Here is a 10,138-nt window from a genome sequence, read left to right as displayed (position 1 = left end):
GCCAATTGCCATCTGCCATCAGTGCCTGTGCTTGTAACCAACCCATAGGTCCCGTAGGCGTCAATTTGCGATCTCTGAGAAATCTGTTGAACCCTTCCTGTACTTTGGTGCTGATCATCATTATTCCGCTCGCTCCGCGTTCCCATTCGCCTGGAATACCTTTGGGTATTTTCAGTTTCGGACTTACCCCGACGCTCGGTCCAGGATTTTCGTTCCTTCCTGACTGGCTGCTGGTTCCTTCCCCTGCTCCTTTGTCCCGGAGTCGTTTTCCCAGCAGCGTGGAGGTAAGATGGCCTGGCCAGAACTTCCCACCTTCCCCTCCTCCCTGGGCCATCGTAGTCAGGGGTCTTACACGCTATACAAAGCCTGTCCAAAATGCGGCCTACTAGGCCCAAGGACAAGGCGTATGCCCACAAGATTATTATAACCACGTTGAATATAGCTAGGGTTCCACGCACTAAAGCAATAGCATTACCATCACCACTCAGAGCAGATTCATTCAAATTACTACTATCATTCATTCAATTCGGTATCCCACTTCTGACACCACTGAGAGAGAAGAGAAATGTCACTGCCAGATGTTATTCTGATGACGACATTCAAAAGGGGAGTTGGTGATACCACACCTCAAACCCCCCTCTCCTTTAAATCAGGAGGCTTGAAAGCAGGATACCGAGTTGTGGGTTCTTTATTCACGCACAACAAGCAAGCAAAAGCAAAACAGATCTTACCCGAGACGGTTCTCGAAGATCACATAAACAAGCAGACAATCATACAAGCCAAAATCACAAATAATGGTGACCCGAATCGGTTTTGTCACTGAGGTAGCTTTACAAAAACAAATAACAGTGCAAGCCAAATCACAAATGGCGACCTCTCACCATAGTGTTATGATGGCATCGGCTAGGTTAACGAAGCCGATGGAGCTGGCTCCGGGAGACCTGGGTTTATGTCCCCTTAAGTCTAGCACTCAGTCTCTCAGTTCCCTAGTGGAGAGTCACAACCTGCAGCCCAAGTCGAAATCTTGTCCGGGAGTCCACCTACTCCAAGAGGGCAGAAGAGAAAGAGTGGAACCCTGGGGTGAGACCCTAGGCTCGCTGGAGAGTTCAGTCTTCACAGTTTATACACACTTCGCCACACGCTTAGCGCTACAAGACAATCATAACATACACACCCCTCAACTCGCTTAAAGTGTGTATTATAACTGAACTCCCTTGAGCGTGTTTTTACGCTTAAGGTGTTCCTTGTAACTACCGTATTCTTATCGCCAACCAACAACTAAACTCCCTTAAGCGTAATTTAATATACTAATGTCCTTCTAACTTAACAGCTGATGGCTGCTTAACAACAACCAGCGGTACATCCTACTTGCGGTTAGTCTACTACTAAGAACTCACATCCTTTAACTAATAACAAAACAAAAAAAATTGTCGCTCAATACTTCTGCTCTCCGGTCCGAAGCCATTTACTAGGCCCAAAATCTGGTCAAGCTAATTTGGCTCCGACAGGGGCTGGGCTGTGGGGTGGTCTGAGGGGTCTCAGGCAGGGCCATGGAGCCAGGCTATGGGGTGGGCCAAGGGCTGTGGGACAGCGCTATGGGGCAGGGTTATTGAGTAGCCCGAGCTATGAGGTAGGCTGAGGGCTGTGGGGCCGGGGCTATGGGGCAGAATTATGGGGTGGGCCGCAGGCCTTCAGGCAGAGCCATGAGGCCAAGCTGCAGGGTAGGCTAAGGGCTACAGGGCCAGGCTATGGGGCACGCAAAGGGCTCTCGGGCAGGACCGTGGGCACGGTTACGGACTGTACCGAGGGCCCCAGGGCCAGGCTGCGGGGTCTCTGTGGGTCAGACCAGGGGGTCTGCGGATCCGCCATGACACCTCTCCCCTCAGCAAACGGGCGGAGCCCCCTCCGCTTTCCCGCCCTCGCCCCTCTCAGCCAATCAGCGACGAGCTGCCTTCGCGCCCAACGGCGCCACCACGCGCCGGCTCCCCCCCCAGCCCCTACGGCGCATGCGCTTCCCCCTCCAATCACACACGCCCCGCTCCGCATGCGCGCCCCTCCGCGCTCCTCCTCCTTTCCTTCCGCGCAGGCGCACTGGCGCTAGCCGGCCGCAGGCTCGCGCGCTTCTTCCCCCCCCCCCCCCCAAATATAGGGCGCGCTCCCGCGCGCGCTCCCTCAGTCCGCTCCGCGCCCCCGCGCTGTGAGGAGCTGTCGCGGCCGCGCTTCGCTCGCTGCCATGGGGGTAAGTGAGCCTTTGGCGGGGTCGGGGGAGTGTAGTGGCTTGTCCTGAGGAGAAGGAGGAGGAGCGGACCCTTTGAGGCGTCTCTGAGGCGATTTGGGGCCACCCGAGATGGCGTGTGGGGGGGGGGCTCCTATGAGGCAGTATGGGGCTTCTGTGAGGCTATTTGGGAGCTTTCGTGGGGATTTGGGGCCATCTGAGGGCATTTGGGACTCCTGTGAGGAGATTTGGGACCCTCCGAGGGGATTTGGGGTTCTTATGAAGAAATGTGTGACCCTCTGTGGTGATTTGGGGCTCCTGTGAGGAGACTTGCGGCCCTCGGAGAGACTTGGAGGCTTCCATGAGGAGATTTGGTACCTTTTGTGCGGATTTGGGGCTCTTGTGAGGAGAGTTGGGGCTCCTCTGAGGGGCTTTGGGACCTTTCGTGGGCACTTGAGGCTCCTCTGAGGGAACTTGGGGCTCCCATGAGGAAATGTGGGACCCTCTGAGGGGATTTGAAGCTCCCTGAGGGGATTTGGGGCTCCCTGCGGGGCTAGGGCTTCTGTGGAGGAGAGTTAAGGGGAGGGCCGGTGTGTGTGTGTGTGTGTGTGGGGGTGTCTCTGAGGGATTTTAGGGGGGATTTGGGGCTGTTTAGGGGGGCAGAGGGGTCTCTGGGGTGGGGGTTTGGGAGGACTGTGGGTAGAGATGGAAGTTGAGGTGGAGGAGAGCAGATGTTTGGGGTGCAGTAGGGTGTGTTCAGTGGCACCGAGGGGTTTGGGGGTCCTTGTTGGGGGGTTGCAGGGACACTGGGAGACCCCAGAGATCTGACTGCACCTCCTCTCTAACCATGGACCCTAACTGCTGGAAAACCTGCAGGTTTTCTCCCCCAAACCAGCCAAAACTGGAGCTTTTAATGTCTGCATCCCAGCCAGCAGCAGGTGGTAGGGAAAAAAACTCTGCTCCAACCCTCAAAAAGCCCTTTATTTCCCCCCAAAATGCTGACAGGTGTATTTTTCAGGGAAGACTTGCCCTGCCCTGCTCCCCGAGCCACATGCCTCGGCATTTTTCCTGTAAAATACTCATTTTACAGTGTTTCTAATTTTGTTTTGATGGAGGTGAAGCTCAGGAATCCCTGGATTCTCTTCAACACCCTGTGGGTCTTCAGGGTTCACTGGGGGGATTCGGAGGGATCCCAGCAGGATTGTGGGGCTCCCCTCCCTCATTTTGGGGTAAAAGCACCCATGTTTGGGCCATTTTTCTGGCAACGGACACCTTACATTCACGAGAAAGAAGTACTTAAAAGTGATAACTTTATGTGGATGCTGCTCGGTGCCAGCTCCCTGTCCCAGCCTCTCTAACGAGCGCCAGCTTCGTTAAAACACCAAAGATTTAGGGGCAAACCCCCAATGATTTAATTACCCCAGCGGTAACGAACCCGGGGACCAGGATGCGGCAAAGCTTTCCCTCTCCCGCGGAGACGGGGAGAGTTCAGTGCACCCCTGTGTGCTCCTCAAAACGTTGTTTTTTTCCCCAAAATTACTTTTTTGCAAGGATTTTGTAGCAAACCCCTCTCCCGACTTGCAACTTGCTTATTTCTTTTTTTCTGTGGGATTTAATTATTATTAATTTCTGGGCGAAATGTGTTTTGGTGTTGGTGGGCGGAGCTTCATTATTTATTAAAATAACACGGATTTAGTGAAAATTAGCTTTTTTTGGTGCTTCTCACTGCAGAGAAAGTCGAGCAAAGCCAAGGAAAAGAAGCAAAAGCGCCTGGAGGAGCGAGCGGCCATGGACGCCGTCTGCGCCAAGGTGGAAGCCGCCAACAAAGTGAGTGTTGCCCTCGCCAGCGGGGTGAAAAACGGGGTAAAACCCCACGGAATCGGTGAAAAACCCCTCCCTTGCCTCAGAACAGGGCTCTGGCGGGTGGGAGCAAACCTTCCCCGTTTGTTTTTTGGGGTGCTGTTTGGTTTCTTCCAGCTTGAAGATCCCCTCGAAGCTTTTCCAGTATTCAAGAAATATGACCGGAACGGGTGAGTGTTACCCGTCGCGATGTCACCGAGGCCGTTCCCGGCGCCGCCGGCTTTATCCCCGATGCCGACGCCGTTTCCCCTTCCCGGCATCTCCCGTAGTTTGAACGTCGCCATCGAGTGCAAACGCGTTTCCGGGCTGGAGCCCACCACCCTCGAGTGGGCCTTCGAGCTGACCAAGGCCAACATGCAGACGCTGTGAGTCGCGCTCCGTCGCCGCTGGAGCCGCCCGTCGGCGCGGCGCGGCCGGCACAACCGTAGGGTCGAGATCCCGGCGACGCACGGGGAGGGCTCGGGGATGGTGCAGCCTGTTCCCTGGGGAAACCCTTGTCTGCTCCCCCCCCTGAAATATTGTTGTGGGTATTTGCTCTCCCCCTCCCAAAAAAAAAATTGTTGGAGGTTTGGGGGTGTTTACTCCCTTCCAAAATTGTTGTAGGTTTTTGCCCCAAAGCTGTCGTGGTTATTTTGCTCCCCCAAATTGTTGGGGCTGTGTGGTTTTGCCCCCCCCCCCCCAATTGTTTGGGGTTTGGGGGTTTTGCTCCACCCCCCCCAGGAAATGATTTGGAATTCGGGGCTTTTGCTCCACCACCCCCCCAAAATCTTTTGGGGTTTGGGGGTTTTTGCTCCCCCTCCCCCAAAATAATTTGGTTTTTGCCCCAAAATCATTGAGCCGAGGGGAGGTGTGTGTTTTTTGGGGACCCCAAAATGGTTAGAGTGAGTTTTTTGCACCTCAAAACTGTGGAGGTTTTTTTTTTACCTTCCCAAATTTGTTGAAGTTTGGATTTTGCCCTGAAAATTATTGGGGGGCTGTCTAGGGCCCCAAAATTGTTGAATTGGGGTTTTTTTACCCCCCAAAATGGTTGGGATTGGGTTTGCTCCCAAAATTGGGGGGATAGAGTTCTGCTCCAAAATCATGGCATTTTTCCCCCCCAAAAATCACTGGGGGGGTGTTTGTCCCCAAAATAGCAGGATTTGCCCCAAAATTGTTGATTTTTTTTTTTTTTTGCCCCCCCCCATTGTTTTCGTACTTTAGCCCTAGAACTGCTGAGATACGGGGAATTTTTTTACACCCACAAATGCCGGCAGGGATTTTCCCCCCCCACACCAAATCATTGGTGGGTTTTTCCCCAAAATCCTCATTTTTCACCCCAAAACGGGTAGGTACGAACAGAGCGAGTGGGGCTGGAAAGAACGGGAAAAACGGGAAGAGCTACGGGACGACCGCGCCTGGTACCTCATCGCCCGCGAACCCGGCGTCGGCCCTGTCGCCTTCTCCCACTTCCGCTTTGACGTCGAGTGTGGCGACGAGGTTCTTTACTGGTGAGTACCCTCGAAAACGGGGTAAAAAACCCCAAAAAAGGGTCTTTCCCGCTTTATAACGCGGCGGTGGGGTGTTTATCATCGCAGCTACGAGGTGCAGCTGGAGAGCCGGGTGCGACGGCGAGGGCTGGGCAAGTTCCTCCTACAGATCCTCCAGCTGGTGGCCAACAGGTGACAACCGATAGTGCTTTTTTTGGGGGGAAAAAACAGTAGTTTTGGGGCTGCCCACCCTTTCCTCATCCCTCCCCGTGTCTTTTTTTTTTTTTCCCCACCCCTGCAGCACGCAGATGAAGAAGGTGATGCTGACCGTCTTTAAACACAACCACGGCGCCTACCAGTTTTTCCGAGAAGCGCTCCAGTAAGTGTGGAAAAAAACCAAACAAACCCCAAACAAACCCAAATTTGTTTGGTTTTACCCCGTTTTTCAGCCCGGGGATGAGGAAGGGGTGTTTGTCCGTCCGTCTGTAACACGTTGTTCGCACGACTGTCTTTTCAGTGCGCTGGCAACGTGCCGGGGCCGGGCGACGCGGGCAGGCGGGGCAGGGGCAGCCGAGAGAGGTGGGTGCTCGGGTCCCCCCCCTCGGCGCCAGGTCCCGGGGGAGAGCCCCTTTTCTGGGGGTTTTTAACCCATTTTCTGAGGGGGTTGTAGCCCCTTTTCCGGGGGTTTTTAACCCATTTTCTGAGAGGGTTGTAGCCCCTTTTCCGGGGGTTTTTAACCCATTTTCTGAGAGGGTTGTAGCCCCTTTTCCAGGGGTTTTTAACCCATTTTCTGAGAGGGTTGTAGCCCCTTTTCCGGGGGTTTTTAACCCATTTTCTGAGAGGGTTGTAGCCCCTTTTCCGGGGGTTTTTAACCCATTTTCTGAGAGGGTTGTAGCCCCTTTTCCGGGGGTTTTTAACCCATTTTCTGAGGGGGTTGTAGCCCCTTTCCCGGGGGGTTTTTAACCCATTTTCTGAGAGGGTTGTAGCCCCTTTTCCGGGGGTTTTTAACCCATTTTCTGAGGGGGTTGTAGCCCCTTTTCCGGGGGTTTTTAACCCATTTTCTGAGGGGGTTGTAGCCCCTTTTCCGGAGGGTTTTTAACCCATTTTCTGAGAGGGTTGTAGCCCCTTTTCCGGGGCTTTTTAACCCATTTTCTGAGAGGGTTGTAGCCCCTTTTCCGGGGGTTTTTAACCCATTTTCTGAGAGGGTTGTAGCCCCTTTTCTGGGGAGTTTGAATCCACTTTTTGAGGCTTTTTAACTCATTTTCTGAGGGATGTTTAAGCCCCTTTTCCAAGGTTTTTTAACCCATTTTCTGAGGGGATTGTAGCCCCCTTTCTAGGGGTTTTTAACACATTTTGTGAGGGGGTTTTTAACCCATTTTCTAGAGAGATTTTAGCCCCTTTTCTGGGGAGTTTGAATCCACGTCTCCAGGGGTTTTTAACCCATTTTCTGAAGAGGCTTTTAGCCCCTTTTTTGTGGGTTTTAAACCCATTTTCTGAGGGGATTTTAAGCCTCTTTTCCAGGAGTTTTAAACCCATTTTCCAAGGGGGGTTTAGCCCCTTTTCTGGGAGTTTTGGACCCATTTTCTGAGGGGGGTCATAAGCCCATTTCGGGGGGGGGGGGGTTTGCCCCTTTTCTGAGGGATTTTTAAGCCCTTTTCTGTGTTATATTAACTCATTTTCTGGGGGGTTTGCCCATTTTTCTGGGGGGTTTTAACCCGTTTTCTGGTGGGTTTTGCCTCTTTTCCAGGTGATTTTTACCCCGTTCTTCTGGGGGGTGGACAGGGCTTCAAACCCCCTTTTTCTGAGTTGTTTTTTGTTCCCTTTTCCTGGTGTTTTCCAGGATTATTTTTTTTTAACCCCTTTTCCAGCTGACTTCCAGATGTGCTTTACCCCTTTCCTGGGTGTTTTTTAACACCTTTGGCGGGGGGCAGGGGGCTTTTTGCCCCTTTTCCAGGTGCTTTTATCTCATTTTCCAGATGGTTTTTGACCCATTTTCTAAGGGAATTTTAGCTCCTTTTCTGGGTGGTTTAAAACCCCTTTTCCAAGTGTTTTTAGGGGGTTTATTTTCCCCTTTTCCTAGTAATTTTTTTTTCCCCTTTTCTGTGCATTTTTCCAGCTCTTTTAACCCCTTTTTCCATGTGGGGGTGTGTTACTTTTTTCCAGCTGTTTTACCGGTGGTTTTAATCCCATTTCTGATGGTTTTGGTGCTTTTTTTTTTAAAATCCCTTTTCTGTGTGTTTTAACCCCCTTTTCCAGGTGTTTTAACCTGTTTTTCCGCGTGTTCCCTCCCTCCCCTTCCTGGGTGTTTTTTAATCTTTCCCACCTATTTTTAGGTTAGGATTTTTATTTTTTTTTTTAATTATTACCCATTTTGTGAGTGTTTTTAGTGTTTTAACCTCATTTTCCAGGTGTTTCTTTTTTTTTTTAACTCCCTTTCCCAACTATCTCCAAACCCCTTTTATGGTTTGTTTGGGTTTGTTGGTTTTTTTTTGTGGGGGGGTGTTTTTACCCTTTTCTGGATGTTTTTTTTTTCTCCCCCCTCCCATCCCTTCCCTCCCCGCGCCAGCCAGGGAGGGTGACACGAGGGTGGGTGGTCAGGGTGATGTAGGGGGGGGCGGGGGATCGGGGTGATGTAAGGGGGGGGTCAGGGTGATGTCATCATGCGTCATTCCCTCTCCCTCCCCCCAGATTCGAGGTGGACGCCGCCTCCCCCAGCGTCTCCGGCTGCTGCGGGGACGATTCCTCCTACGAGATCCTCAGCCGACGCACCAAGTTTGGGGAGAGTCACCCCCACCCCGGGGGGGGACACTGCGGGGGCTGTTGTCATTGAGCCCCTTCCCCCGATGCTTTCTGGACACAAATTTGATGGTTTTACCCCAAAAAACCAACTCCTCGGCTCCGGGACGGATACCCAGCCCGGTTGTACCTACCGACGGCGGCTGCCAAATGGGTGACGGGATCCTTCCCATCCCCCTCCTCGGGGGGCTCATTTGGGGGGGCTGGGGGGGGGGGGGAGGGGCAGGGGGGTTAATTTTGGGGCTGGAAGGGGGGTTTTGCCCATTCTGGTTGTTTTTGGTGCCTCGCGGGAGTCGAGGTCCCTCCCTTCCCCCCCCTCTTTTTTTTTTTTTTTTTGGTTTTTTTGTTTGTTTGTTCGTTTTCCAGCGATTTTTGTTTGTATGTAACAAATAAATAATAATAAAAATTTAATTTGGCTTCGGTGTGGGGGGAGGGGTAACGCACCTGGGTCCCGCCCAGTTGCTCCCAGTTAGTTACTGGGGGAACAGCGCCCCCCAGCGGGCTGGAGGACTGTACTGACCGTACACCACCGGGGGGCGGGGCCTGGGTGCAGGAGGGGCGGGGCTCTGATTGGTGGGCGGAGCCTGGCAGCAACTGGGGGCGGGGCCTAGGCTGCGTGTGGTGGGCAGGGGGCGTGGCCTGGGCTCGGGGCGGGGCTTCGGCGCAGGGGCGTATTGCATTGGTAAGGAGGCGGGGACTGAGCGCCTGTCCCCGCCCCTTCCCGCCGGAAGTCATGCACATCGCTACTTCCGCTTCCGCCGCCGCCATGTCGCTCGCCATCCGCCTGGCCCGCTCCCTCCTGCGTTCCCAGGCCCGGCCCGGCCCGGCCCAACGCGGCCTCATCTCGGGGCCGCCGCAGGAGCCGTTGGGGCCCGGGGTGAGTGTAGGGGTAGCTCGGGGTGGGGAAGAACAGGAGAAGAACCGGGGCGGCGGGTGACCTTGGAGAGGGAGCGGGGCTGACGGTTCTCTGCCTGCAGGAAAGCGTCGTGGGTTTCATCGCCATGTTCGCCGTCTGCTTGGGCCCCGCCGCCTGGGTGCTCGCCCACCTGGAGGACTACAAAAAGGGGGAGTGACCTACCCCCTTTCCCATCCCACCGGGACCACCCACCGCCGGGACCACTCAGCATCGGGAACACCGGGGGGGAGCCGCGCCGGGACCTTCCCCCTTCCTTTGCACCGCCGATGGCACCCGACCGACCGACATCCCCCCACCACCCCAATAAAGGCCTCTAACGCCGAGACCCACTCTGCCTTTCTCTGCGGGGGTGGGGGGGGGGGGGAGAGACGGGCTTGGGAGGAGGTCCCGACGTGGGGAGGGGGGCTGTGAAGTCATCTGATGGCGTCACGGTGAGGTCACCGAGCCGGGGGGGAGGCCGCGTTGATAAGGACGATGGCGGTTGCTAAGGTCGTAGCCTGGTTGCTAGGGTGGGCAGCGGTTGCTAGGGGAGGGGCTGGGGGCGGAGCCTTCTCTTCCGGTGCGGGCTCGAAGGGCGTGGCCTGTCGCTAGGGGCGTGTCCATTCGCCCTTGGCGGTCTCCAAGGGCGTGGCCTGTCGCTAGGGGCGTGTCCATTCGCCCTTGGTGGTCTCCAAGGGCGTGGCCTGTCGCTAGGGGCGTGTCCATTCGCCCTTGGTGGTCTCCAAGGGCGTGGCCTGTCGCTAGGGGCGGAGCCGCTCCACTTCCCGTGCCGTCTCTATGGGCGGAGCCCGTTGCTACAAGCGACCCTTCCACAACGCGACTTCCGCAAAATACCCGGCTACTTCCGGTATCTCGGAGGACTCCTAAACCATAGAGTAACAACTT

The 10,138-nt window shown here is 54.6% G+C and overlaps 1 protein-coding gene and 1 long non-coding RNA gene across 3 annotated transcripts; both read left to right on the top strand.

Annotated features, from left to right (window-relative positions):
- Positions 1-2,091: 2,091 nt before the first annotated feature.
- On the top strand, positions 2,092-8,661 carry NAA40 (N-alpha-acetyltransferase 40, NatD catalytic subunit). 2 transcript variants are annotated; one of them, XM_075741471.1, is made up of 9 exons: positions 2,092-2,239; positions 3,947-4,042; positions 4,193-4,245; positions 4,345-4,440; positions 5,404-5,562; positions 5,650-5,733; positions 5,843-5,920; positions 6,059-6,120; positions 8,230-8,661. In XM_075741471.1, exons 1-9 carry the CDS (start codon positions 2,234-2,236, stop codon positions 8,493-8,495), a joined length of 900 nt encoding a protein of 299 aa, XP_075597586.1. In that variant the 5' UTR covers positions 2,092-2,233; the 3' UTR covers positions 8,496-8,661. The 2 variants fall into 2 exon arrangements, with proteins under 2 accessions (XP_075597586.1, XP_075597587.1); XM_075741472.1 differs by lacking the exon at positions 6,059-6,120 and having other exon boundaries at positions 8,230-8,494.
- A 417-nt stretch (positions 8,662-9,078) lies between these two features.
- Positions 9,079-9,576, top strand: LOC142599704 (uncharacterized). Its single transcript, XR_012833233.1, has 2 exons — positions 9,079-9,214; positions 9,315-9,576. It is a non-coding gene; the product is annotated as an uncharacterized LOC142599704 (long non-coding RNA).
- The last annotated feature ends 562 nt before the right edge of the window (positions 9,577-10,138 follow it).

The sequence above is a fragment of the Balearica regulorum genome, unplaced genomic scaffold (assembly GCF_011004875.1).
Source record: "Balearica regulorum gibbericeps isolate bBalReg1 unplaced genomic scaffold, bBalReg1.pri S41, whole genome shotgun sequence".
Taxonomy (NCBI): Eukaryota; Metazoa; Chordata; class Aves; order Gruiformes; family Gruidae; genus Balearica; species Balearica regulorum.
Note: the sequence above shows the minus strand (reverse complement) of the source record. Positions and strands in the feature narration are given on the sequence as shown.